The sequence below is a fragment of the Podarcis vaucheri genome (genome assembly GCF_965113315.1).
Source record: "Podarcis vaucheri genome assembly, chromosome: 2".
NCBI lineage: Eukaryota > Metazoa > Chordata > Lepidosauria > Squamata > Lacertidae > Podarcis > Podarcis vaucheri.
Genome location: NC_138760.1, coordinates 20,583,373 through 20,608,399, shown reverse-complemented (window position 1 = coordinate 20,608,399; position 25,027 = coordinate 20,583,373). Strand labels below are relative to the sequence as shown.

The 25,027-nt window shown below is 42.8% G+C and overlaps 1 protein-coding gene across 1 annotated transcript in view; it reads left to right on the top strand.

The window, feature by feature from the left end:
- SCN8A (sodium voltage-gated channel alpha subunit 8) overlaps positions 1 to 23,491 on the top strand; it is a 113,306-nt gene extending 89,815 nt beyond the window's left edge. The window contains exons 22-27 of the mRNA XM_082212339.1: positions 3,540 to 3,824; positions 7,747 to 7,800; positions 9,158 to 9,295; positions 9,876 to 9,980; positions 11,694 to 11,964; positions 13,844 to 23,491. Of these exons, the coding sequence (XP_082068465.1) occupies positions 3,540 to 3,824; positions 7,747 to 7,800; positions 9,158 to 9,295; positions 9,876 to 9,980; positions 11,694 to 11,964; positions 13,844 to 14,988 (1,998 nt within the window). The 3' untranslated portion in view covers positions 14,989 to 23,491. The remainder of the gene's footprint in view (positions 1 to 3,539; positions 3,825 to 7,746; positions 7,801 to 9,157; positions 9,296 to 9,875; positions 9,981 to 11,693; positions 11,965 to 13,843) is intronic.
- The last annotated feature ends 1,536 nt before the right edge of the window (positions 23,492 to 25,027 follow it).

The following is a 25,027-nucleotide window of genomic DNA, read 5'->3' as shown; positions in this document are numbered from 1 at the left end:
CATGTGAAGGCATCATGAGTGCCCGGAACTCCACCTCCTCCTAAGGCAGAGGCACTGGCAGAGGAAGAGGAGTGTGAGGGAGCGCACCGCCCCCGGCAGCACGATCCCGGTGGGGTGCCCCCCTGCCCCCAGGATACATGCCCCACCCCCAGGACGCGCACCATGCCCCGGGATGTACGCCAGCCCCGTCCCTGCTTGTTCTCTGCCCCCCCGGTGCTGGAGCATGAAGCTCCGCCACTGGGCGGAAGTGGCTTTCCAGAAACTATGTACTTCATGGTTTATTTCCTAGTATAGATTGTTGTTGTGCCTGCATAATTCAGCAGAGGGTTAATTGTGCCTAAGCCCCATTGATTCGGATGAGATCTGTGCATGTAACTATGCACTGAATTGTAGGCAATCCTAAGGAAGTTGTGGTTGCATAAATGCCATGAATTTCAGTACGGCTTAAATCTTCTCCATAATATAACCAATTGTGTTTAGGCTTTGAGTCCCCATGCCCGCTTAGACATGAAGTTGAACTAGATTTACAGAGCAGTCTTTCACATGTTTACCCAGAAATAAGTCCTGCTGTTTTGAATAGGGCTTACTCTCTAGTAAGTACACATTTAGGATTGCAGTGCCATTTACTAGGGAGTAAGACCCCTTAGTGGGACTTACCGTATTTTTTGCTCTATAAGACTCACTTTTTCCCTCCTAAAAAGTAAGAGGAAATGTGTGTGTGTGTTATGGAGTGAATGCAGGCTGCACAGCTATCACAGAAGCCAGAACAGCGAGAGGGATTGCTGCTTTCACTGCGCAGCGATCCCTCTTGCTGTTCTGGCTTCTGAGATTCAGAATATTTTTTTCTTGTTTTTCTCCTCCAAAAACTAGGTGTGTCTTGTGGTCTGGTGCGTCTTATAGAGCGAAAAATACGGTACCTCAGATGTTTCACGGTAGGACCAGGTGTCTCTAGTGGAAAACCCATCTTTAGCACAAATGTAGCCCATGTCTGAAGGGATGTAAAATCTGAGAAATTTCAGGGAGCCCAGAACACCTTCAGTTCACTGTCACCTTTCAACTGCTGGATATTTGACATTTTTGGAGAAAGGTTAATAAACTAGATGGATCACAGATATGATGAAGGCTAGTTTTTCATTTTCTGCCAGATAATCTGATGATAGCAATAAAAGATTTTCACCCATATAGAGTTGGAAAGGTGTTGTTTTCTTAGTTTAGCAAATCAAAATTCGCTTACTGAGCTATTTTGCAGCGTTTCCCCATCCTTGTTATTAGCATTGATTCAATCTTATACCCCTCAAACAATAAAAAGAACAATCTGAGCCAAAATGAGAGAAAATAAGAGCTGAAATGATCTTGCTAAGAAGCACTAAATGTAGGTCTTTTGCTTTCCTCTATGCTCTAATAACTTACTCAGCTGTATTTTCCTGGGGGAGGGAGGTTGATAGTATTGCTATGAAACATGCATGTACTTCTTGACAATTTCTAACACACAATCACACGAAAAAAGCCATGTTCCCTCTCATAATACTTGATGATGGTTTTTTACCATTTGTTTAGGTAAAGCATATATACAGTATATATATTGGTTACATATATTTAAGTGAATGAGTAGAAGAGCGAGAAAACTTAGGTCCTATTTTATGATTAATAGAGCAACCCCAAATGCCAAAGCAGTTTTAAAGTCACAATGCCTGGCCAATAATTGCACTGCTTTACATTTTCACTAGTTGCCCTGTTCCAGATAAATTGTGGCTATAGAAGGGACAAATTCTGAAGCTCATATCAGGATCTGAGATTTAGACTGAAGGTTCTGAATTTAAGCGTATGTATTATTATTATTATAATTACTTTGCAAGTATATGCAGAGAAATCAATTGACTATTGGGTGTGATGATTTTTTTACGCAATCTGCCTTACACATGACGTATTTTTCTGCAGGCAGTGCTGCACATACATATAGATTGCGGTGTGTGACACTGCAAGCGGTTGCCTTTTCCATACCGTATGTAAAGCAACAGTGGCACCTGCTGGCAAGGAAATAAGTGCTCGCGCAATGCCAGTGCTATCCCGTTAATCCTAATTCACTGCAAAAGAAGCCTCAGAGACTGCTGGTTGAGGTGTGGATGGCTTTGGAAGAAACTGTAATTGCTTGCTAGTGGGGACTTGATAGCTACTGCACAGAAACTGTAAAACTGAAAGGAAGCAAAAAAATGCTTTGGTCCCGAAATGAGCATTTAATAGCTCCCCATCCTTTGGAATCATAGATTCAGAATGGCACGCTTTCAGAATCTGTGTGACAAAATGCATGTCAAACATTATAGAATAGACATGCGTTGTTGTTTTTTAATCCCCCGTTTAAGATGCTGGGAGGAGCAATATATACGTCTTAATCAAAGGATAAGAGCCTTGAGTCCAAAGTACCCAGAGAAGACTGAAGACCGTTTTGAAAGAAAAATGGAAAGGGAGGAAGTAGATCAGTGGTAGAGGACACGCTTTCTCTGCATGCCCCAGATACAATCCCTGGCAATGCCACGTAGAATTGGGAAAGACTTCTTGTCTGAAACCCAAAAGAGTAACTGCCAGTCAACAGTAGGTAGTTCTGAACTATATGGACCAACTGTCTGACTTAATGTAAGTCAGCTTTAATGTAAGTCAGCTTTCTAAGTCTTTCAAAGTGCAATCAGTTCAACAAGGTTTTCTCCCAGGTGTGTATAGCATTGCAGCCTAAACTCTTCATTCATTCCCAACATAGGACATCCTAATAAAAATAAATAAATGACGACTCACCTGGCTCTGTTAAAGATGGCTTAACTTTTCTCCATTAGACTTTATTCGTATTTTCACAAATATCATCTGTAGTGGCAGGGACCAAAAAATAAAAATAAAAATGGGAGGGAAGCCCTGTTGAAAAAGTATTGATTTCATTTGCTTTGTTTCAGGGGAGGGAATATGGCTTTTCTTTTTGAGCTTGCAAACATGCATGCTCAGCTCTTCAGATATGATTGGCCTTGCTTATCAAACAATAAATATAGCCTTGATTGTTTTTACACTAAGCCACTGCTAAGCCTTAGAGCAACCTTGATACCCATTCCTACTCCCATTTGAAATAAATGGCTCAAAACCCCTCACTTTTCTACATGGGAGTAGGATACACCTTGCCCATAAATTCCATAAGTCTGGTTTTAAAGGGGGAAATTTTTGCTGGTGGAAATTCTTTAAGCCTATTCAATTCCACATTCTCTGACTTAGCTGATGGAGTCAGCCAGCGGTCCGGTTCTTATCAAGATAAGGTATAATCTCTTTCTTCGTCCACCACATGTTTTACTGAACAGCAAAACCAAAAGAATAAGTTGCCAAACAATCTCTTGAAATATAAAGTCTTTCTTTAAAAAATTACAGTGGACAGAGAGGGTATCTTTTTTTTATTGCAACTAGCTTTTGATTCCCCCCATTAAAACTAGGCATGTCTGTTTTGCTTCTAATTCATCCTCTCTTCTGTACTGAAACTCTCTCCTCCTTCCTCCCCACTTCTAATACAGGTGGTTGTGAATGCCTTGGTGGGAGCTATACCATCCATTATGAATGTGTTGTTGGTCTGCCTTATCTTCTGGCTGATTTTCAGCATAATGGGGGTTAATCTTTTTGCTGGGAAGTATCATTACTGCTTTAATGAGACGTCCGAGTATCGATTCGAGATAGAAGAAGTCAACAACAAGTCAGACTGCGAGAAGCTCATGAATCCCAACGAAACGGAGATCCGGTGGAAGAACGTAAAGATTAACTTTGACAATGTTGGTGCAGGGTACCTGGCCCTTCTGCAAATTGTAAGTTCTGCCTTTGTAGCTTGACTTCTCCTGGAAGTAATGAGTTATCTCTGTTCAATGTTTAATGGTTGCAAATATTGGCTTCCCCGTGTGAAGTCCCATGCAAATGTCAGGCGCTCATCCTACACTCGAGTAGGACCCTGGTAGAGACACATGCCCTACTGGCATGTTCTCTCCCTCCTGGTCATTCGTTCGGGAGCTTCAAAAGCTTTCTTCAGCCTGAACATCACAGCGACCGATGCCAACAGACATCAGCACACTTAGGGATCCGCAAAGTCTTCGCAGCTTGCGTAACAGACCTCAGCAACTCAGCATTTTGGCTAATCTACTTTATTTACATATAAACACACACGGAGCACTGCAACATGGCTCCCTCTCTCTCTACCATCAGACAGCAAAGAGAAAAAGAACAAAGGACAATAGTCCCACTTCACAGAACACAGTAACACAAACATCCTGTCTCTGTCACTTCCCTTTCTGTGGAGTCAAAACATACACCGTCATGTGATAGACAAAAATCCCATGACTGCAATCATGGAGCAGGAATTCTAACAGCAAATTCATGAAGCAAATAGTATCTTCTTGCCTGTGGAGAGAGAACAAGACCCAATTTTAATCTTTTGGCTAGTTAGGTTTCAAGGAGGGAAGAGAAGCTTAACTATTACCACCTCTCTCCCATTTACCAGTCAGGATTCAAGAGGTTGGGTTGTTCTTTACAGTACAGTGGTACCTCGGGTTACATACGCTTCAGGTTACAGACACTGCTAACCCAGAAATAGTACCTCGGGTTAAGAACTTTGCTTCAGGATGAGAACAGAAATCGTGCTCTGGCAGCGCAGCAGCAGCTGGAGGCCCCATTAGCTAAAGTGGTGCTTCAGGTTAAGAACAGTTTCAGGTTAAGAACAGACCTCTGGAATGAATTAAGTACTTAACCTGAGGTACCACTGTACTTGTGTACTGTGGCAGGTTATCGTCTCCTGAGCAGGGTGAAGTCTGAGCTAGGTGATTGGAAAACTTTGTGAAGAGAGGAATGTGGCAGCAAGGAAATGGGAGAATAGTTGGTTGAGAATTTCCCCTGGCCATTTTAGATGTACTGTTCCAGATATTTTGATTGATGTCCAGATGTGCAAGCGAATTTCCAGTTCACGCAATGAGTCTCCGGTTTCGTGTCCTTCATGCTGTGCCCCCAGTATCTTCTACAGAGTGTCAACCAAATAGGTTTGGGGCGGGGAGTGTAGAGGAGGAAGTGAAAGTCCCCTTGTGTGGGCGGAAGACTATTCTGCTGGTGGAAGAATATAGTTGGGTGTCACCATTTATCCACTTCATTTGCATGCCTTCCATCCAATCAAGTGAGTTTAGTTCATGCATGGAGAGGCCTTCCCACAGCCCTCTGTGCTGCCCAACAAGTCATTCACACATCCCAGCCAATATATATCAGGAGTGAGGAATATTCTCTGCCTTAAGGGCCACAGAGAACCTTCCGAGAGCTGCATGCCATCGGTGGGGTTCGTCAGAGGCAAACGTGGGCCAAGCAATGGATGTGAAATTGTGACCTTTGTACAGTCCAGTGATTGACACAAGATAACATCACCAAGGCAATGATTGTAAACATCCACAATCTTGGTGCCCCGCAAGACGAATGCCTCGCAAGGCGAAAAACCCGCTAGATGAAAGGGTTTTCCGTTTTTCGATGCGCTTCGCAAGACGAATTTCCCTATGGGCTTGCTTCGCAAGACGAAAACGTCTTGCAAGTCTTGCGGGGTTTTTTTGCTCCCCCCTTTTCTAAGCCGGTAAGCCGCTAATAGCCTTTTAGCCACTAAGCTGCTATGCCTTTAATAGCCACTAAACCGCTAATCCGCTAATAGGGTTGCTTCGCAAGATGTAAAAACCGCTAGACGAAGAGACTCGCGGAACAGATTATTTTCGTCTTGCGAGGCACCACTGTATAAGAAAATGGCAAAAGTGGCTTCTTTCCCAAATCAGTTTTATCTTAAACAATAGCAAATGCGGTAAATGAAGAGTTCACCTGTAATATGTCAGTGACTCACTAAGGTCACCAAATTAAAACTTTGCCACACCAAGTTCAGATACCTAGGGGTACAAATAACCAGAAACCTCAATAAATTATACCTCCACAACTACAAGCCCCTGTGGCGACAAATTAACAAAGACCTAAAGAGATGGAAAAACATGAATTTCACTCTCTCAGACAAAATAGCCACGATCAGAATGATCACCCTCCTAAAACTAACCTACCTATTCCAAACCCTCCCAGTCTGGATCCCCTCAACCCAACTCCGCAGTTGGCAGAGAAAACTACACTCTTTTATCTTCTCACATAAAAAACCAAGAATAAGCCCCAAATACCTGCACCTATAATATGTCAGTGGTTCAATGCAGTAGTCATTGCATCACCACCCTGTTCGTTGTTTTATTGTTACATTCCAGTGGGGCAAATGTCAGAGGCTTCTACACACACCACAAATATGTCTTGATCTCTCCCTCCACCTTCCAGGAAAGCAAGAGGCATTATTACAGTTCAAACACTCATTGCAGCCAGGCAGAAGCACTCAGGGAGGGTTCAGAACAGGAATGGTGTGTTGTGTGTGACATTGGGAAAGGGGTGTAGCCTAGGGAGACTCCCAAGGGGTGGTTCCCAATATTGATCTATATATGAGGTACAACACAGCAATGTGTAATAACTTCAATGGAGTGAAGAAGCCGAGATGGTGTGTGCTGTATTCATTTACTGGATATTTATTTCAAGGAAAATGGTCCGAAACAAAAAAGCATGTTTATGTATAAACCTTTTGAACTTTGCTTTCTTTAACTCCGCTTTGTGTATAAATCCTTTTTACTGCTCTTTTTTCCTACAGACAAATCACTGTAAAACCAATTTGAATTGTGTAGATTTATGGAAGAGGGGCATCAGATAGATTGATCATTCGTAGTTAGTACCGTATTTTTCGCTCTATTGGACACACCGGACCATAGGACGCACCAGACCATAGGAGGGCTTCAGGCTTCAGACGGCTATCCGCAAGCCTTCGGAGCATGGCGTGAACTCCTGCTGTGTGCCGAAGGCTTGCGGATAGCTGCCTGAAGCCCCCAGAGCGCAGCGGGAGTTCCCTGCGCTCCAGGGGCTTCAGGCGGCTTCTGTGAAAGCAACGTGAAGCCTCCAGAGCGAAGGGGGAGATCTCCCTCTGTGCTTCGGAGGCTTCGCATTGCTATCGCTGAAGCCAAGGAGCCTGCATTCGCTCCATAGGACGCACACACATTTCCCCTTCATTTTTGGAGGGGAAAAAGTGCGTCCTATGGAGCGAAAAATATGGTATATTGCAGGGGTGGCACATTCTGTTTTGCCACCCGAGGCAAAATGGGAATGGGACTCCCACACACACACTGCACCCCACCATTTCTGCCATGCACCAAAATGCACCCCCTCTCACCAAAACTTTGCTTGCTTAATGGGCAAGCTGGTTCTGGTATATTATACGCAGTTTGCAGAGAAGGCTCTTGTTGTAAAGAACTGAGTCTGGTGGCCAAGAGAATTTGCACATGAAATCAGTTGTTTCCGAGCACATTAGTAAATTCCCTCCTAAGGAGAAAAGAAACTTGACCACAATCTGAGCGACATGGATTCATAAGAAATGGCATAACCAATCGAAGGAACCATCAGCCAACAGGAGGGCCCATATTATTAAACTTGCCTTCACCCAAACCGTAGGTGGGAAAGGAAAGATGACCTTGAGCCAGTCACTATCCCGCAGACTATATCCAAACAAATTGTTGAATATTTTTTGTGCCAAATGACCTACAAAGAGATGCTCTTTTATATAGTCCTCCTATACAGATGTTTTGTTTTGTATTTTAATGGGAAAAATAATTTCCCTCTAAAAATAATGTGTGTTTCCCTCTATAGGCAACCTTTAAAGGCTGGATGGACATAATGTATGCAGCAGTAGATTCTAGAAAGGTAAAGCACATCCACTTCTGTCACTGTTATCACAGAGCTGGTATTTGAAACAATGTTTTTCTGTGCCATTTTATACGTACAAAGAATGCCACCTTGCAAGGTCATAGCTGCAAAAAATTTGCTCCATCATCGCGATCCGGCTGTCCCTAGGACCCCAAGGACTGCTACTGTATATGAGGAATATACGACGCAGAATCCTGCAACGCTGAAGTGGGTGGAATAAACCCAATCCGGCCAGAGCTTTATGTTCACTCTGGGTTACTATGGAACTTTGGGTCAGGGGACGAGCATCGGATTTTAGGATGGTGTGGGCAGTTTCTCTGCACAGGGCTGTCAGGGACTGGGCAGAGGAGGAATGGTGGAGACCGCCTTCTCAGTCTGACCCTTCCAGGGAAGAAGAAGACAGATTTACAACAGAGGTTTGAGGGAGGTTACAGCTCAGACGCAGATGAGGGGAAAAGTTGGGAAATAATGAGAGAGGAGGAGGAGGAATCATGGGGGGGGGGGGAGGCAACAGCTGACAGACACAGTGTCTTTAGAAAGCATTCCAGACCCTCCATCTCCCAGAACCTGACAAGCCTTGAAAGTAGGAGAGCAAAGAGCTCAAAGACAAAGGGCACGTAGCAGCACCCGTAGGAGAGACAATGAGATAGATGAATGAGGAAGTGGGAGAGACGGGGGGTGGAGATTCACTTGGGACAACACCATTATCCAAGAGGCTGGGTTCTATAGCCTCTCTGTGTAAAGAATGAAATAAAAAAGGACGGTCAGAACGTTCCTTGTCTTTGTATGTTCCTGGGCAACCAGCTGGGAGTCCCTGGCAACAGCCAGACAAAATTGAGAAGAACTATACAGTGGTGCCCCGCAAGACGAATGCCTCGCAAGACGGAAAACTCGCTAGACGAAAGAGTTTTCCATTTTGGAGGTGCTTCGCAAAACGAATCTCCTATGGGCTTGCTTCGCAAGACGAAAATGTCTTGCGAGTTCCTGCGGGGTTTTTTCCTCCCCCCCCCCTTTTTCTAAGCTGCTAAGCCGCTTATCCGATAAGCCGCTAATAGCGCTAATACGCTAATCCGTCAATGGGCTTGCTTCGCAAGACAAAAAAACTGCTAGACGAAGAGTCTTGCGAGGCACCACTGTAATTAAGAATATCGATTTTGGGGCGCCCAAGTTTGGCCTCGCACAGGGCACTATATTACAAAAGGTTACCAAAGTCCACCCCTTAGGGGGACAATAACTTCAGAGAGCATATTTGATGATAAAATAAATAAATTGCAAAGATTTTCAAGCCTTTGTTACATCCCACTTACAGATGCAGCTCCTGAAATATGTATATTGTTTTCTCTTATACACACAGCAAGATCAGCAGCCCAAGTATGAGGACAACATCTATATGTACATCTACTTTGTCATCTTCATCATCTTCGGATCCTTCTTCACCTTGAATCTCTTTATCGGTGTCATCATTGACAATTTCAATCAGCAAAAGAAAAAGATAGGTCAACTTTTCATATTGACTAGCGTAAAGGACCCTCAACCCCCCCCCTTTTCTCTGAATTAACTTCCAATAAATAATCCATGGAATTCCCTGAAACTTGCAGCTTACGAAAGAACTGATTCACACATGCAGGTTGCCACTACAGTTGCCACATGGTGGCATGGTTGTATGAATGTGTCTTCTTCACAGAGAGGACTTTTTTGTCCCCTCAAATGAATATTTATGTTTCTGTGATTTTTCACCATACTGGAACAAAACATTCACACCAGTCTCACACAAAGGACTTGCTACTTGGAGCTGTCATCATACAGTTCCATTTCAAGCAATTATTGTACCACATATTGAACTTAGATCCAATAGCTTCTTCAAAACCACTAAATAGATTCTAAGTCCTGAACTACCAGGGACTAGCGTATCTTCTCTCATTGTCTGCCAGTGACAATGTAATTTTCTCCATTATTATTATTTTTTACCTCATGGAGTAAGAAGAAATGGCTACCCCACTTCAGTTGTACCTTCATCTTTAAGCAAAGGTTAACAGATTGTAACCAGCTTTATTTCCTTTTCCTTCCTTTACTTTGGAGGTCAGGATATCTTCATGACAGAGGAGCAGAAGAAATACTACAACGCCATGAAAAAACTGGGCTCCAAGAAACCTCAGAAGCCAATTCCAAGGCCTCTGGTGAGTTTTCGGGCTTATTCCCAATATACTGCCCCTTGTACATTCAAATAAAGTCTTCACACTTTTCCAGCATCCAGCTCGTGCTCTCTGAGGTTTGATCCCTTCTTATTTTGACCTGGTGTGGTGTCATAGCTGAGGCACAAAGCTACCTCAGGAAGACCCTGCTTCAAATCTCACCTACCAGCAGATAGCCTTGGGCCAGCTGCAATCTCTTAGCCTCAGCTCCCCATTCCCAAGCTGGTGGGAATAACAACATGCATCTATCTTACATAGTTGTGATGTGCATAATAACATCCAGAGCTGGAAGCAGGTTATAGGCCCCACCGCTACGAGAGCCAGTGTGGTGTGGTGGTTAAGAGCGGTAGTCTCGTAATCTGGGGAACCGGGTTCGCGTCTCCGCTCCTCCACATGCAGCTGCTGGGTGACCTTGGGCTAGTCACACTTCTCTGAAGTCTCTCAGCCCCGCTCACCTCACAGAGTGTTTGTTGTGGGGGAGGAAGGGAAAAGGAGAATGTTAGCCGCTTTGAGACTCCTTCGGGTAGTGATAAAGCCAGATATCAAATCCAAACTCTTCTTCTTCTTCTTCAAGGTGCCCCATTCAAACTGCCCCACTGCACCTTGTCACACTGTTATGAGCTTCAAGCTACCCATCATTTTAATTTCCCTGCAGTGTTCCAGAGTGGATACAAAAATCAAGAACATCAGGGCACTGTGGAAAAATCAAAATGGTGGATAATTTCCCTGGCATTGTTTCATGATCAAGGGACCGGGAGCAGGCAGAAGGGTCAAATGGCAGGACCAAGCAGCCCTTCTAGGCCTCTTAGACCATGGCACATTGCCTAAGTCACTGCCAGCCCTGAATACTCAGCATTATTATGTTTTTGTTACATTTAAGTGATCTCCTGAAGCAGCATAACAGGGCTGCGACTACTCTTCAAAGGTGGTTTAATCATTTGGGTTCTTAGCAAGAAGGTTATTGTGCTAGAGCCTTTTAATGTTAATCTGCATCCTGGACATGGGTGGCGCTGTGGTCTAAACCACTGAGCCTCTTGGGCTTGCCAATCAGAAGGTTGGCGTTTCAGATCTGCGTGACAGGATGAGCTCCCATTGCTCTGTCCCAGCTCCTGCCAACCTAGCAGTTCGAAAGCACATCAGTGCTAGTAGACAAATAGGTACCGCTGCTAAGGGAAGGCAAACGACGTTTCCATGCGCTCTGGCTTCCGTCACGGTGTTCCGTTGTGCCAGAAGCGGTTTAGTCATGCTGGCCACATGACCCGGAAAGCTGTCTGTGGACAAACACTGGCTCCCTTGGCCTGAGACCGAGATGAGCACCACACTCCATAGCTGCCTTTGACTGGACCTAACCATCTAGGGGTCCTTTACATTTCCACACATACCTGGTGATGAACAGGATTGCGCTGTGTGCTTCACCCTTCACTACAAAATGGGATTGTGAGGCCAGATATGTTTCTTATTATCATTTATTAAATTTGCACACCGGCCTGTACCCACAACTCTCGGAGCGGTTACAACATAAAAACACAATATAAAAACATGCAATGCATAATAAGAACAACCCAACAAACCACCCCCCATCCCCACGTGATGTAAACACACAAATCAGCTGCAGTAGAGGATGTATGCAGTGAATTGTCCCATACTACAAATACATGCATCTCCCTAACTGTGCGTTCTTCCTGTCCGGTGTAACAGAATAGAGTCCAAGGAGCTGTTTTCGACTTTGTCACCCAGCAAGCGTTTGACATACTGATCATGCTGCTCATCTGCCTCAACATGGTGACTATGATGGTTGAGACGGACACACAGAGCAAACAGATGGAAGAAATCCTCTACTGGATCAACCTGGTCTTTGTTATCTTTTTCACATGCGAGTGTGTGCTGAAAATGTTTGCCTTGCGTCACTACTACTTCACTATTGGCTGGAACATTTTTGATTTTGTGGTTGTCATTCTCTCCATCGTGGGTGAGTATATGGGTGTTTGCTGCGGGGCGCATGCAGCGCAAAGGCCTGCGCTTGCGAGAAGAGAAAATGAGTAGATGTGCATCGGATTCAGAGTAAACTTGCATAGGATTGTGCAATTAATACAGTGGTACCTTGGTTTTCGAATGTCTCCGTTGACAAACGTTTCAGTTTTCAAATGCCCTAAACCCAAAAGTAAATGCTTCGGTTTTCGAATGCGCCTCAGAAGTCGAACAGGAAACGTGGCTTCAGTATTGAGGCTTCCATATTGAGTTTTCAGTTTTCAAACGTTTCAGAACTCGAACGGTCTTGTGTTCGAAAACCGAGGTACCACTGCACCGCACATTAACTTATCACTGCTTCCCAGCTTGTAAAATCAGAGCTGGTCAGATTTCTGTGGGGAAATACCGTATTTTTTGCTCTATAAGACTCACTTTTTCCCTCCTAAAAAGTAAGGGGAAATGTGTGTGCGTCTTATGGAGCGAATGCAGGCTGTGCAGCTGTCCCAGAAGCCAGAACAGCAAGAGGGATTGCTGCTTTCACTGTGCAGTGATCCCTCTTGCTGTTCTGGCTTCTGAGATTCAGAATATTTTTTTTTCTTGTTTTCCTCCTCCAAAAACTAGGTGCGTCTTGTGGTCTGGTGCGTCTTATAGAGCAAAAAATACAATAGTTTGGGAAGGAAGTTTGAGTCGGGAAATAACTGCTTTCCCCCCGGACACACACACCCGTTCTTCCGCTTAAACTCTGCAAATCTGCTTTCATTTGTACCTATAAACTACCCTGCTCCATATGGTCCTATGCTGGATCACAAAAAATATGATGATTAAAAACAAATGCAGATTAATATACAGTAAGCATAATAAAACAAAACCACAAAACAGTAACAAACTAGCAGCACGCAGCAATGCAGGAGGAAGACAGCCACCAAAGGCCTTGGTAATGATTTTTATTAACTGGAAAGTGTTATCAGGAGCATATTTCACCAATTAATCATACTTCATGCCATTAGTTCCTGGGCCCAATTTAAAGTGCTGGTGTTGACCTTTACGGTCCTGAATGATCTTTGTTCTTGAAGGGCAGCCTTCTCTCATATGAGCCCACCTTCATATTAAGAGCTCCCTTAGAGGCCCCACGATGTGTGATGGCTCTATTTTTAATGCAGTGGGCATTTATGCAGGGTAGGGCATTGTCGGTGGTGGCACCAAGGTGTGAAAATCTCTTTCTAGGGATTGCCTTGCTTCTTCCTTGCTCTCTTTTAGACAATTGGCCAGTAGTTCTGTTGAGCATTTGGGGTTCTCTGGATGACCTAGTTTTGTTCCATATTTTCTGCTGCTGTTGGCAATCGCCCAAAGCGCCGGCGCCTACTTTGAACATGAAATTTGGATTGTTGCCGTTTTTAACATTTTGTTTTTTGTCTTACCGATTGGTACCCATTTAGAGGATTGTTGAATAGAAAAGCAAGGTATAAAAGTTGTTGTTACAAGGGGGGGGGATTTACACACACACACACACACAACGGGATGTTACATCTAGCATGATCCTAAACAACAGAGCAAAGTAAACAGAAGGGAAGAGAGATTATACTATTTTATGATTCATGGGGTATAACAAGGCAACAAGCACTGCCTATCATTTTATAATGGTCTTAATAAAAAGATGAGGTGCCCTTGTAAAATGAAATTTGCTGATATGGCTCATGGGCATTTTGCAAAGACTCAAATACTAAGGATATGGAGATAGGAAGACTGCCAGCCTCAATGAACCTAGTATGGCATTTCCCTCTCAAATATGGCCAGTACTACCTGCTTCTGGGCAAATGGTATGTGATTACTTGAAAGAATTGTAACGCTATTTTTTCTTCTTTCCCCCAATCTCATTTAAGGTATGTTCTTGGCTGAAATCATAGAGAAATACTTTGTGTCACCTACTCTCTTCAGAGTCATCCGCCTGGCCCGTATTGGCCGCATCCTGCGCCTGATCAAAGGAGCCAAAGGGATCCGCACCCTGCTTTTTGCCTTAATGATGTCTTTGCCTGCCTTGTTCAACATTGGTCTCCTGCTCTTCCTGGTTATGTTCATCTTTTCCATCTTTGGGATGTCCAACTTTGCCTACGTCAAGCACGAGGCTGGCATCGATGACATGTTCAACTTTGAGACTTTTGGCAACAGTATGATTTGCTTGTTCCAGATCACTACCTCAGCTGGGTGGGATGGTTTGCTTTTGCCCATCCTCAACAGGCCACCGGACTGTGATTTGACTAAGGAACACCCCGGGAGTGGTTTCAAAGGCGACTGCGGGAATCCCTCGGTGGGGATCTTCTTCTTTGTTAGCTACATCATCATCTCCTTTCTGATTGTGGTGAATATGTACATTGCCATCATTCTGGAGAACTTCAGCGTAGCTACGGAGGAGAGCGCCGACCCGCTGAGCGAAGACGACTTTGAGACCTTCTACGAGATCTGGGAGAAGTTTGACCCCGACGCCACGCAATTCATTGAGTACTGCAAGCTGGCAGACTTTGCTGACGCTTTGGAGCACCCTCTCCGCGTCCCGAAGCCCAACACTATTGAACTCATTGCCATGGACTTGCCGATGGTGAGCGGGGATAGAATCCACTGCTTGGACATCCTGTTTGCCTTTACCAAGCGGGTGCTGGGTGATAGCGGCGAGCTGGACATCCTGAGGCAGCAGATGGAGGAGAGGTTTGTGGCTTCGAATCCATCCAAAGTGTCTTACGAGCCTATCACGACCACACTGCGGCGCAAGCAAGAAGAGGTCTCTGCATTGGTCATCCAGAGGGCGTACCGGGCTCGCTTAATAAGGAGGGGCTTTATTTACCGAAAGAACGTCTCCAATAAGATGGAAAACGGAGGGACAAACAGGGAGAAAAAAGAAGGTACCCCGTCCACAGCGTCCCTCCCATCCTATGACAGTGTGACTAAGCCCGAAAAGGAGAAACAGCGAGCCGAGGAAGGGAGACGGGAAAGAGCGAAAAGGCAAAGAGACACCAGGGAACCCAAATATTGAGATGATCCGTAACATTAATAACTCTAGGGGAAAAAGTATGAGCGGAAAAGATTGTTTACAAACTTCCCGATAAAATATATATCAATAGTGAACAGCTGTGGAGACACTTTACCTGAAGATCCTATACCAAACATAGTCTGCTTACTGTGTGACCATGTTGCATCTCAAAGCAGTGATCTACCACCTGTTTAACGGACCCATCTAGGCAAATATATTAAAAAAAACAGGAAACAATGCAAAGGCGGGGTAAAAAAAAAAGGATTTTATACTGTTTGGGCAGGTGGATACTGCATGTTCCACATCAGTCAATGCAACTTAGGACAAACAAGCAAAATAAAACACACACACACACACACTTAAGGAAAAACAAACCAACCTGCTGCTTTAGGATTCGTATATATTTTTTCCGAAGCAGCCAAAATGGATTTTATTTTTCTCATTTTATTGAAAGGAAACCCAGAACAAAAACAAAACAAAAAAACCATCACTTTGAAGGGTTGGGTTGCTCATGCAAAACTAGATTTTCATATTTGACATTTAGTTTAAGCACCAAAAAAACAAACAAAAAAACAAAAAAATTAGAACAAGGGGGGAAACAAATTGAGCAACGACAAAAAGCTGAAACGAAACGACACATATTTAGCCCATGTCATTTAATCATCATAGTTCCTTTGGTATTTATTATCTGCATACTTCTTTATTATATGGGCTTCACCATGGTTTGGGAGATGGGGATAATCAGGTGTTTTCAGCCTGCCAAAACTCGCTCAGGCTGATTCCAAAAATAAAATACAATAAAATTGTGCTCGTTTCAATGCATAGAAATGATTTGCATGATGGCATGCTGTGATCAGGAATCATGCATGAGGAATCATAAAATCACAAGACACTCAATATGCTGTCCAGGCCTTGTGTTAAGCCATATGTTCGAGGCACTCCACTGACTACGGCACACTGTATTGGGAGAGTTACTCTTAGCTATATCTATGCCCTTCCGCCAAGTTACCAATCCTTAGATCTTTCCATGCACCTCCTCTAGGAAGAACAAAAATGTGAAACCAACCAACGGAGACCAGTTTATGTGTATGTTTATTAACCATGCAGCCATATATTTTTTGCACTTTTTAAAAGAAACAGCTAAAACGGGAAATGCTGCTCTTAAAAGCCTTCTGATGGAAAAAGACCATGCAGCAATGGTTTCTTAACACAATGTCGCTGTCAAAGAGTGCTTTAGGGCTTCAAGAAAACCCACCCGGTAGTTTTGTTTCCTGCAATACTCGCAATTACTCTTTAGCCTCCATTCCGCAGTGTAGGTAACTTTTCCCCCCCTCCCCTGTTAGACATGAAAAAGTGCTATCGGAAACAGCACGTTATCTTTCAAAGGTGCAATTTTCAGCAGATCTATAAAGCAATTTTATCGAGGAGGGTAGGGTTACGACAGGGAAGTTTACAGCACTGTGTGCCATATTTACATGCTGGCGGTTGCGTCCTTTGGGATCGTTCTGATGCAAGGAACTCAACAATGGAGCACAAGCTGATTCCCAGGAAAGTGGCCTCTACTTAGCGTTCTTCCGTTGACAGATTTCCTGCAGCTTGCAGTCTTGACGTTGCACGATTTTCTTTGCTTTTTTGCATTTGTTTGTTTATTTTTTTTACAGGAAAAGCAAACCAAAATGCTAGCAACAATAACCATAATGTTAAAAACCGACGTTTAGTAGAACATCACACGTTTGATGAGCAAAGTAGCCGTGTGACATGGGTGCAGCGCTGAGAGAGAAAGTGTCCTATATGTCGTGTGCCTTCACCAACTTTGCATTTCATCCCACATTGTTGTCATAATTTTAACCAGTCCTGCAAAATTCAGGTAGGGATGAAAGAGCTACCTCTCAACTAGTCTTAACTCTAAATTGACGGGAGTCTCACCCTGGGGGGTTTGGGGGTGGGTGGGAACATAATTTTTGTGTTTCTAGTTAGTACCTGGGCATCTCAATATTTTGAAATGTTTCATTGTGTCACCTTCAACGAGTCGATCATACTGAGAATTCAGTTGTGTGGGTTTTTCTTTGTCTTTTAAGGGCACGGGCTTGTGGAGTAGTTTTCGCTGATGGGCCAAAGGTTGTATTGCACTATAACCAAGACTCTGTTCCATCATGCAGCTTTAAAGAGAAGGCATAGGCTGCTGTGAATCGTTTAGAATGCCTGGTTGCAAAAAGGGAGGTGTACTGAACTTTTTTTAGGGCGCAATGAAAGAAAACAAGCTGTTTGAATGTGGACCAAATAAATTGTATCTATAAAAGGGCAAAAAAACACACACACAAAATAATCACTCAAAATATTCCAAAAGCAAAACAAACAAATAGCAATGCCTTTTAGATAGCTGGCAGAGGCTTGACCTATAGAATCTCGCCGCCTAGATGCCCGCAACAAGGGTCTTGTAGAAAGCAAGCCGTTCGATAGACATCTGTGCCAAGTTGGACTTTTTAAATGCATAGTCTAGCTATCATGAAATCAGTGGGAGAATTCTGCTGTACCAGATACCACAAGGAACAAAACATTTCTATCCTGTTAGACTTACCCCACTTACTCCTACAATGTGTATAATAAAAATAAAAGTAAAAAAAATACATGCATATGTACAGGCAACATTGTAAACAGCACAACAACAACAAAAGCTGAAAAATGTGGTTGAACTTTTTAAAAGAATATTATAAATACTGTAATATATCATTTTATTTTATTGGCATGCCTTTTTGTAAATAACAAAGGACTACAAAAAATTAAATAGAATGGCTTCTGGCGTATGCCACTGTCCATGTTTAATTTTATATCTATATATAATACATTTTTTTCTCTTTCTTTTTTCCACTTTTGAGACAATGTCAACTTATGTACATCCCCACAGGGGGAGGAGATAAAGCCTCCCAAACAGACATAGAGCAAAGCTTTATTGCAAAGTTACCTTTACAACAAACGGAAATATTTAGACTATATTTTGGTTCTGAGGTGCAATATATTTTGACCACTTCTATGCAAGATTTGGCTAAATGTCATAATTGTTCTTTAGCTGGACTATTGTTCCATATGGAAAGCTCGGTACATGTAGTGTTTGTGCTGTCAAATTTTACTAAGCAATTTTTAGTAAAAATGCCCTGCAATCTATATTTACATTGGGTCATTATTTAGCGATACTTGAACTTTCTTACGTTACACTAGCTTTACTAACAAATAAAAGTTATTAACAAACAGCTTCAGAGCTGAGGGCTATGTCCTACTAAAGTGAATACTTTTGTTTTTTCTAGTTGCTACACTACATTTCTTTTTTTCCATTTCTTTTTTGGGGACAGTTGTTTAAACAAACAATAGGCCAAACTTCACAGATATTGTGGAACTTGCTTCGTATTTTTATATGCATCATAATTTAAGCAAAGCGTAGAATATTGGGGAAATCTTACTCAAAAATTAACAATCACAAAAAGGTAGTTTGAGACATACAGACAGCATATAAAGATATATAGAATCAAAGAATTTGGCAATAAAGAAGGAATCCTATTAGTTTAACAGGCATGGCCAATGCTTTTTCGAGAAAGCATTAGAAAATTAGAAATCAGAGAAATCTCAAAATCGTTGAGAACAGTTAGAAAACGTACATTTAATTTTGATAGTGCTAATTTTTAAGCTCAACATTTTGTACTCCCCACCACCACCAGAAAAGGTGCTGTATAGAATTTTGTTGAAATGTTGTTTTTTTCTGAGAATATTGAAATTAGTTTTTGCTTTTATGTTCATTTCTTTATTTATTTGGAGTGGTAGAATTAGTAAGAAAAAGCAATCTGGTTTTCTGGGCTGTCCGATTAAATGGGCAGTGGAGATTTCTAATCAGCCAACAATGAATGGCAGGTGCTTTGTGAAATTGACATGGAAGATCTTCAATCAAGTCACAACCGGGGGGAAAACACTTATACATCAAGTCATTTGGCATAAATACTATGGCTGGGCTTGCAACTTCTCACAAACTCATGCCACTCCAACCATCCTCTCCCTCACAAAAAACAAAACCAGAACTTGAGGGTATTATTGTTAATACAATTGAATGGTATAAATGGCAATAGGCCTTGGAAGAAAACATAATTTCAAGACTGCATTTATTTATTTTTTGAGCACGTATAATTCGGACAATATTCTTTAGAACAGTGGTCAAGTTGTGACAAGTTCCTATATCAAAAATGCTGGATATTTTAAAATAATATGACCGACTTCCTTTGTTTTCCTTCTTCAACTACTTGGATTGTTTTTACGAAGACTCCAAGAATTCAAGTTTTCCTTAACCAACAGACAACTTTATGATGCAGAAATGCTTAGTAAAACTATGTAATTGAGAAGATAATCAAAACTGACTTGTGCATGAAGGGGGAAATCTAGAATTCAAAATACCAGTGTTACAGGAAGTATTGTTCTGATCACTGTTGTCACTTTTATCTGTGGAGTTTTTCTGGAGGGTATTATGTAAGAAAATCCTGCTTCGTTTACTCTCGACACATTTTATTATTGAGGGTTTAGAATAAAAATTACTCCTAACTTTAAATATTTCTAACAGTGCAAAAATGTGCAATCCAATCTCTATATTATTGTTTAACTAGGACGAATCAGGAGCTTTAGTTAGAAAGCAGAAAATGTTTTGCTCTTCAGGTGGGAAGTTGCATCAAGATACATATGTATATCCCTGTTTTTTCTCTCTCTATTTTGTAAAGACATGGGGCAAAAATTATATTGCCCCAATTTCACCCTACACCCAGTCCTCCCATTTAAACTTTTAAGATAAAGGGAAAATGCTGAGGAATCTTAAACTCAAGATTCATAGACCCGTTAGGATTTGCATATCTGCCGTAATCCGTCTTGCAAGTGCAGATTGCCAGTAGTGAATTATCCTTGGGGAGAAGCCATTATTCAGTGGTAAAGTACTTTATTTTCCTACAGAAGGTTACAAGTTCAGTCCTAGACTAAGGTTACCAGACGTCCCCATTTCCCGGGGACAGTCCCCAGATGTACAAATCAGCCCTGATACAAAATCCATTGAAGTTGAAAAGTGTCCCCGGATTCACTGAAAAAAAATCTGGTAGCCTTATCCACATAAAAGGATCAGGTAAGATGTGATGTAAAAGACCCTCTGCCTAAAGTCTTGGAGAGCTACTGCCAACCCAACTAGAAAACACTGGGCTAAATGAGCAAATAGTCTGACCTCAAATAAATTGGCTGCTCCTTATTAGATAGCTTGGTGGCTCATTGTAGTCGTTATAAGAAAACACACTTTAATGAACTATGTGCTGCCGCTGCTAGCCAAAGAACATGAAATGAACATTCCCAGTTCAACTGCACATGGGAAAGTTGGTTTGATGTGTGTGTTCTGCATTTCAGCGGTTAAAAGGTTTCTGTAGCAATCATATTAACTCCTAAGAATGTAAGGGAACTAGGTTGAGAATTAGCATGCAGATATTCTCAAATAGATAGTTGTGGCAATTATCAAAGAAGCAGGGTCTGGCCATCCAGAAATCGTCAATTATGGTTGACATTTGTTTCTTGCACTGATAGACCTTTGGTGATTCTCTGAAGCAAAATGCTGTTGACCTAGTGCTATCCTCCAAAACTTTGTAATTCAAAGTTTGGGAAGCAAAGGCAAAATCTTGATAGCTTGGGCATCTGGGAGTGATCTTGCCAATAATTTTTAGTTAAGACGCCAGCTTGAGCATTGAAAAATAGAGATTCGATTTTATTTTTATTTTACTTTTTACTCTGATACAAAATCCCCTGTCGTACAGGGTACATTCAGGTACAATGAACAGGCCTAAATGTGGCCCAGTGAGAATGTTTTCTTGGGCCGAGAGTCTGATGCTTGAAATTGGTTGCCTCGTGGCAACCAGTACAGGGCAACAGCGTGATCTGATATTCGTCATCGATGAACTGAAAGGTGGCTTCCTGTACAGGACCAAGGGGCCACTTCATATTTCATGTTGTAAAGTATTTTCAGTATGAACGTAGCCATGTTTGAAAACGAGGCATATGTGACCTCTTACGTGTTTGCCGGCACACATGTGCGGTGCCAATGTGGCTCCGAAGCATTGCTCAGTCTCCTAAGCACCAGCTGGTTCAAAAAGCCTGTCTAAACATATGAAAGTTCACATGCACCTCTCTGGGGGGATGAATGGAGAAAATAGCCTGAACTGGCTCTTATGAACTGGAGAATGACATGAAAATGAAGGGCTCAGATATCACGGTGATGAAGACCGTAGATAGATGGTAGTTTGAAACCCTCTGGTCTCCATCACCATGTTGAGGACTTCAGTTTCAAGACTATGCACCAGCATGAAAAGGCCCTTACCTGGGGATTGCAGGTAAGCACTCACAATCATGTCCCGTCTGCAACCTTGGCCTTCTTCTGCTACGTATGTTTTTACTCCTTCCAAGCCAGAAGATTCTCAGGTTGATACTGCACTTGCCTTGGTACAGGAAATGGGTAGCTCTGTGGTCCTGTGTGTTCCATGTCCTCTCCTCCTTTTGCCGTCTCTTGCATATCGGTAACAGTCTCTCCATAAACAGTATGTGCTAGGGCTTTAGCTGAACATAGGTCAGTGGAAAGCCACTCCTTGGCTTATAGCAGTTCTGAATCCATCCACCGGACAAAAGTAATATGCCTACGCTTTGCACTTTAAATAATTTGTTCCAATCAGCTGCTTGTACATTTCTCTCTCCCCGCCCCCACTTTTAAATCTTTCCATTTAAAGGGCTGAAATGCGACACCTTTCCTTCATCCGCTAGCTATGACTCCCCGGTTGCCAGGTGGTTAAGAGGAAAACAATTTTGTAGCTAAGCTCACAGATTATTTGGGGAATCATACCCATGCACCAGTCTCCTTGTCTGTTGTATGAGGCTTTGTTTTGTTTTGTTTTTATTTTTTAAAAAGTGAGGTGGAACTGGGGCATTGAAATTTGCTCAGAAAGTGGCTCGTTTGCTGTGGTTGTGGATAGTTGTGCATGCCGCAGGTTCGTTTCTCCTGTCATAGTTTTGTGGTTTGGGTTACATGTTTACCCCCGTTTTCCTCCCACAGTTCAGAATATATGGAATCAGGCACACTTGCAAGCAGAGGAATTCACTGCACTAATGAATAGCAAAATAAACATTTTGTGTTTCAAAAGTTACAGTGATCACCTCCATGTGAGGGTGATGGGAGCTACGCTGAGTGAAGAAGCTCTAGAAGGTGAATGGATTATCATTCATTAGAAGAGATCCCACACCCTAATTAAAAAAAAAGACAAAACATTAATCCAAACATTGTGAGACTCCCTTTAGTAATGAAAGAGAGAGAGACTCTACTATTAAACAAGTTTGGACTTTTGTGATGTAGGACGCTTCCAGACAGGTTCTTAATATGGGATGAGTGCTCCTCATGCTGACAATTTTTTCACAGTGCAATACTAGCCCATGGTCTCTCCACCCCCTTTTCATTCTGGTGTATCCTTTCCAAGGAAAATGTGATGTTAAAAAACAAATCTGTTGCCAACATCCCATTTGCAATAGTAGGTCCCTATCTGGAAGCACATATAGAGTAATTCAACAAGAAAAATTTCACCAAATATCCAAAGTGGCTGAAATTGGCTTGGAATTATGTGTTGTCGCAGATACATATATATCCAAATTTTGCCGTAGGTTGATGCATGTTGCATTTGTATATAGAGGGGTGTGAGGGTGTGAATGTCTCTAGAAAGTGCATTTTGTAGAAGAGGGGATAGAAACTGCTTTTCAGGTGTTAAGAGCTGAATATTGAAAAACAGAACTATTGTGATTACTGTTTTCAGCTCCACGGCTGATCTGGTGTGCGTGCGTGTGTGTCCCCAAACTTGGGAGAGTCACCTAACCTCTCTATGTGCCTCAGTTTTACCCATCTGTAAAACGGGTAATTACCTACCTCACAGGGGTGTTGTGAGGCTTAATTTAATTCACGTCTGTTCAAATGCTTTTCTGAGATTCACAACTGCAAGTGCTGTTTAAGTGTGTATAGGGCAAAGCATGGACTAAGGGGAAAGCATAGTGAGATGGTGCCATTAATGCTGCTAATTAAGAAAGTCACTGCTATCGCTTCTTCCCTCCCTCTCCCCCCCCCCCCAGCAGATATCAGGGCAACTATTTTCTTGCTGCAATTTGCTTGTTCCCCACCCTACCCCTCAATAATGTCTTTATTTTCAGCCCCTTTAGACCCTAACCCAGTAGATTTTATTCTGCTTTAAGACACACACACAAACAAACAAAACAAAACAAATGAGGAAAAGGAGGAGTTTTGAGGAGGGGAGAAAGAGCATGTGTGTGGTTTTTTTATATAAAAAAATACCTACTTCAACAAAATAGCTGGGATGAAAGATGAATACCGTCTGACTTATTTGATTTCCTTTGTACTGTACATCTTTTTACTTTGGAATTTGCAATAAAAAGGTATGTCCATCTTGTTTTAACCTCTTCTCTTGGATGAAATGTCATCTGTCCCTCTTACTTAGCGGTCAGTGCCATTCCTTGCTGTCATCCTAGCTTTCCTTCCCATCCGTGTTCACGGTAATCCCCAAGGCTGCAAGCAATTCTGAAGGGTTGGCTCTGGGCTCCATTAGTTCAACTTCACTGCCACACTTTCAACGGAAGCCTGAAATCGGGACCAAGTTTTCACAGTGGCTTCAACGGGACTTGACTGCATTTAGCTGAGCCTGGATCCAAAAACCGACCCCGCCCACCATCCCCAAAAAATCAGCAGATTCCAATAAATTCACTAGTCTCAAACAAAGCAGCCTGATGACTACAAGATGGGACTGGGTGACTAGAGAAAGAGGCTTCTTTACTCTTCTGAGTTTCTGGTGGGGGGTGGGGGGTTGAATCAAGCTTTCCCCAGCCTTGGTCTCCAGGATTCTAACCCCAACATCATGCTGGCCCTCAATTAGAGTAATAGTTTGAAATGCCAGAGAGCTGCAAATTCACGGTGTCCAACAAAGCTTTTTGCTTTTAAGAGCATCCCGTCCAATTTCTCCTATAGAACCTGCTTCCACATGCATTGCATGCTGCCTTTTACATTCAGGAGAGCTTCAACATTTGCGGGCAGTGCAGCACTGCAGCGGAAATGCTGCTAATGGGCACATGCAAGTCAGCCTGAGCCTTGGTCCCTTCTCCATTGTGCAACGATGACGCAATTCTTTAGCCTCTCCATGGATTGCCACATCAGTTAGGGGCACATTTCCTTCTGGTGGTGCTGCCCACATACGGCGCACTGAGAAAAAAAGGAGAGGCCCAGCAACATCACCAGACACACCAGTCTGTTAACATGGATTGATCTAATTGCTGGTAATTGGTAAAACAGTACCAGGCAGAGCTCAGACGGTTTGACTGGGAAAAACTCGGATGCTGACACTGCCTCCTGTTGCTTTGCATGGAAGCTGTACACAACATTAGCGCATGCCGCTCAGAAATGGCTCCTTCCTGCTTTTCTCTTCCTTTGCTTGTGCATTATTTCCATCCATAGCATGGGCACACTTTGAAGGAATCTACAGAAATTGCTCCAAGCATAAAAGTTATTTAGAGAAGGGTCTTTAGACAAAAACATGCTATAGATCAGGTCTTTGACCCTTCACATTGCTGAGCTTCAACTCCACATCACCCCTTGTCACCTGACTATGCTTGCTGGGACTGATGGGAATTGTAGTTTTGCAACAGCTGGAAGGTAAAAAATAAAAAGCACAACAATGGTTGCACCCATTATAGTCTGCTGCAATGTTCCAAGAAACCCAAGAAACCAATCAAGTGACGGTAGTAAAAGAACCTAACAGATTAGCCTAGTGACAGTAAGATCAGACTGAAGCTCAATCCAGATAAGACTGAGGCACTGTGAGTGGGTGGTTCCCTAGATCAGATGGGTGGGAGGTCACCTGCTTTTGATGGAGTTACACTTCCTCTGAAGGAGCAGGTGTGTAGCTTGGGGGTACTCCTGGATCCTTTGCTGTCGCTCGAGGCTCAG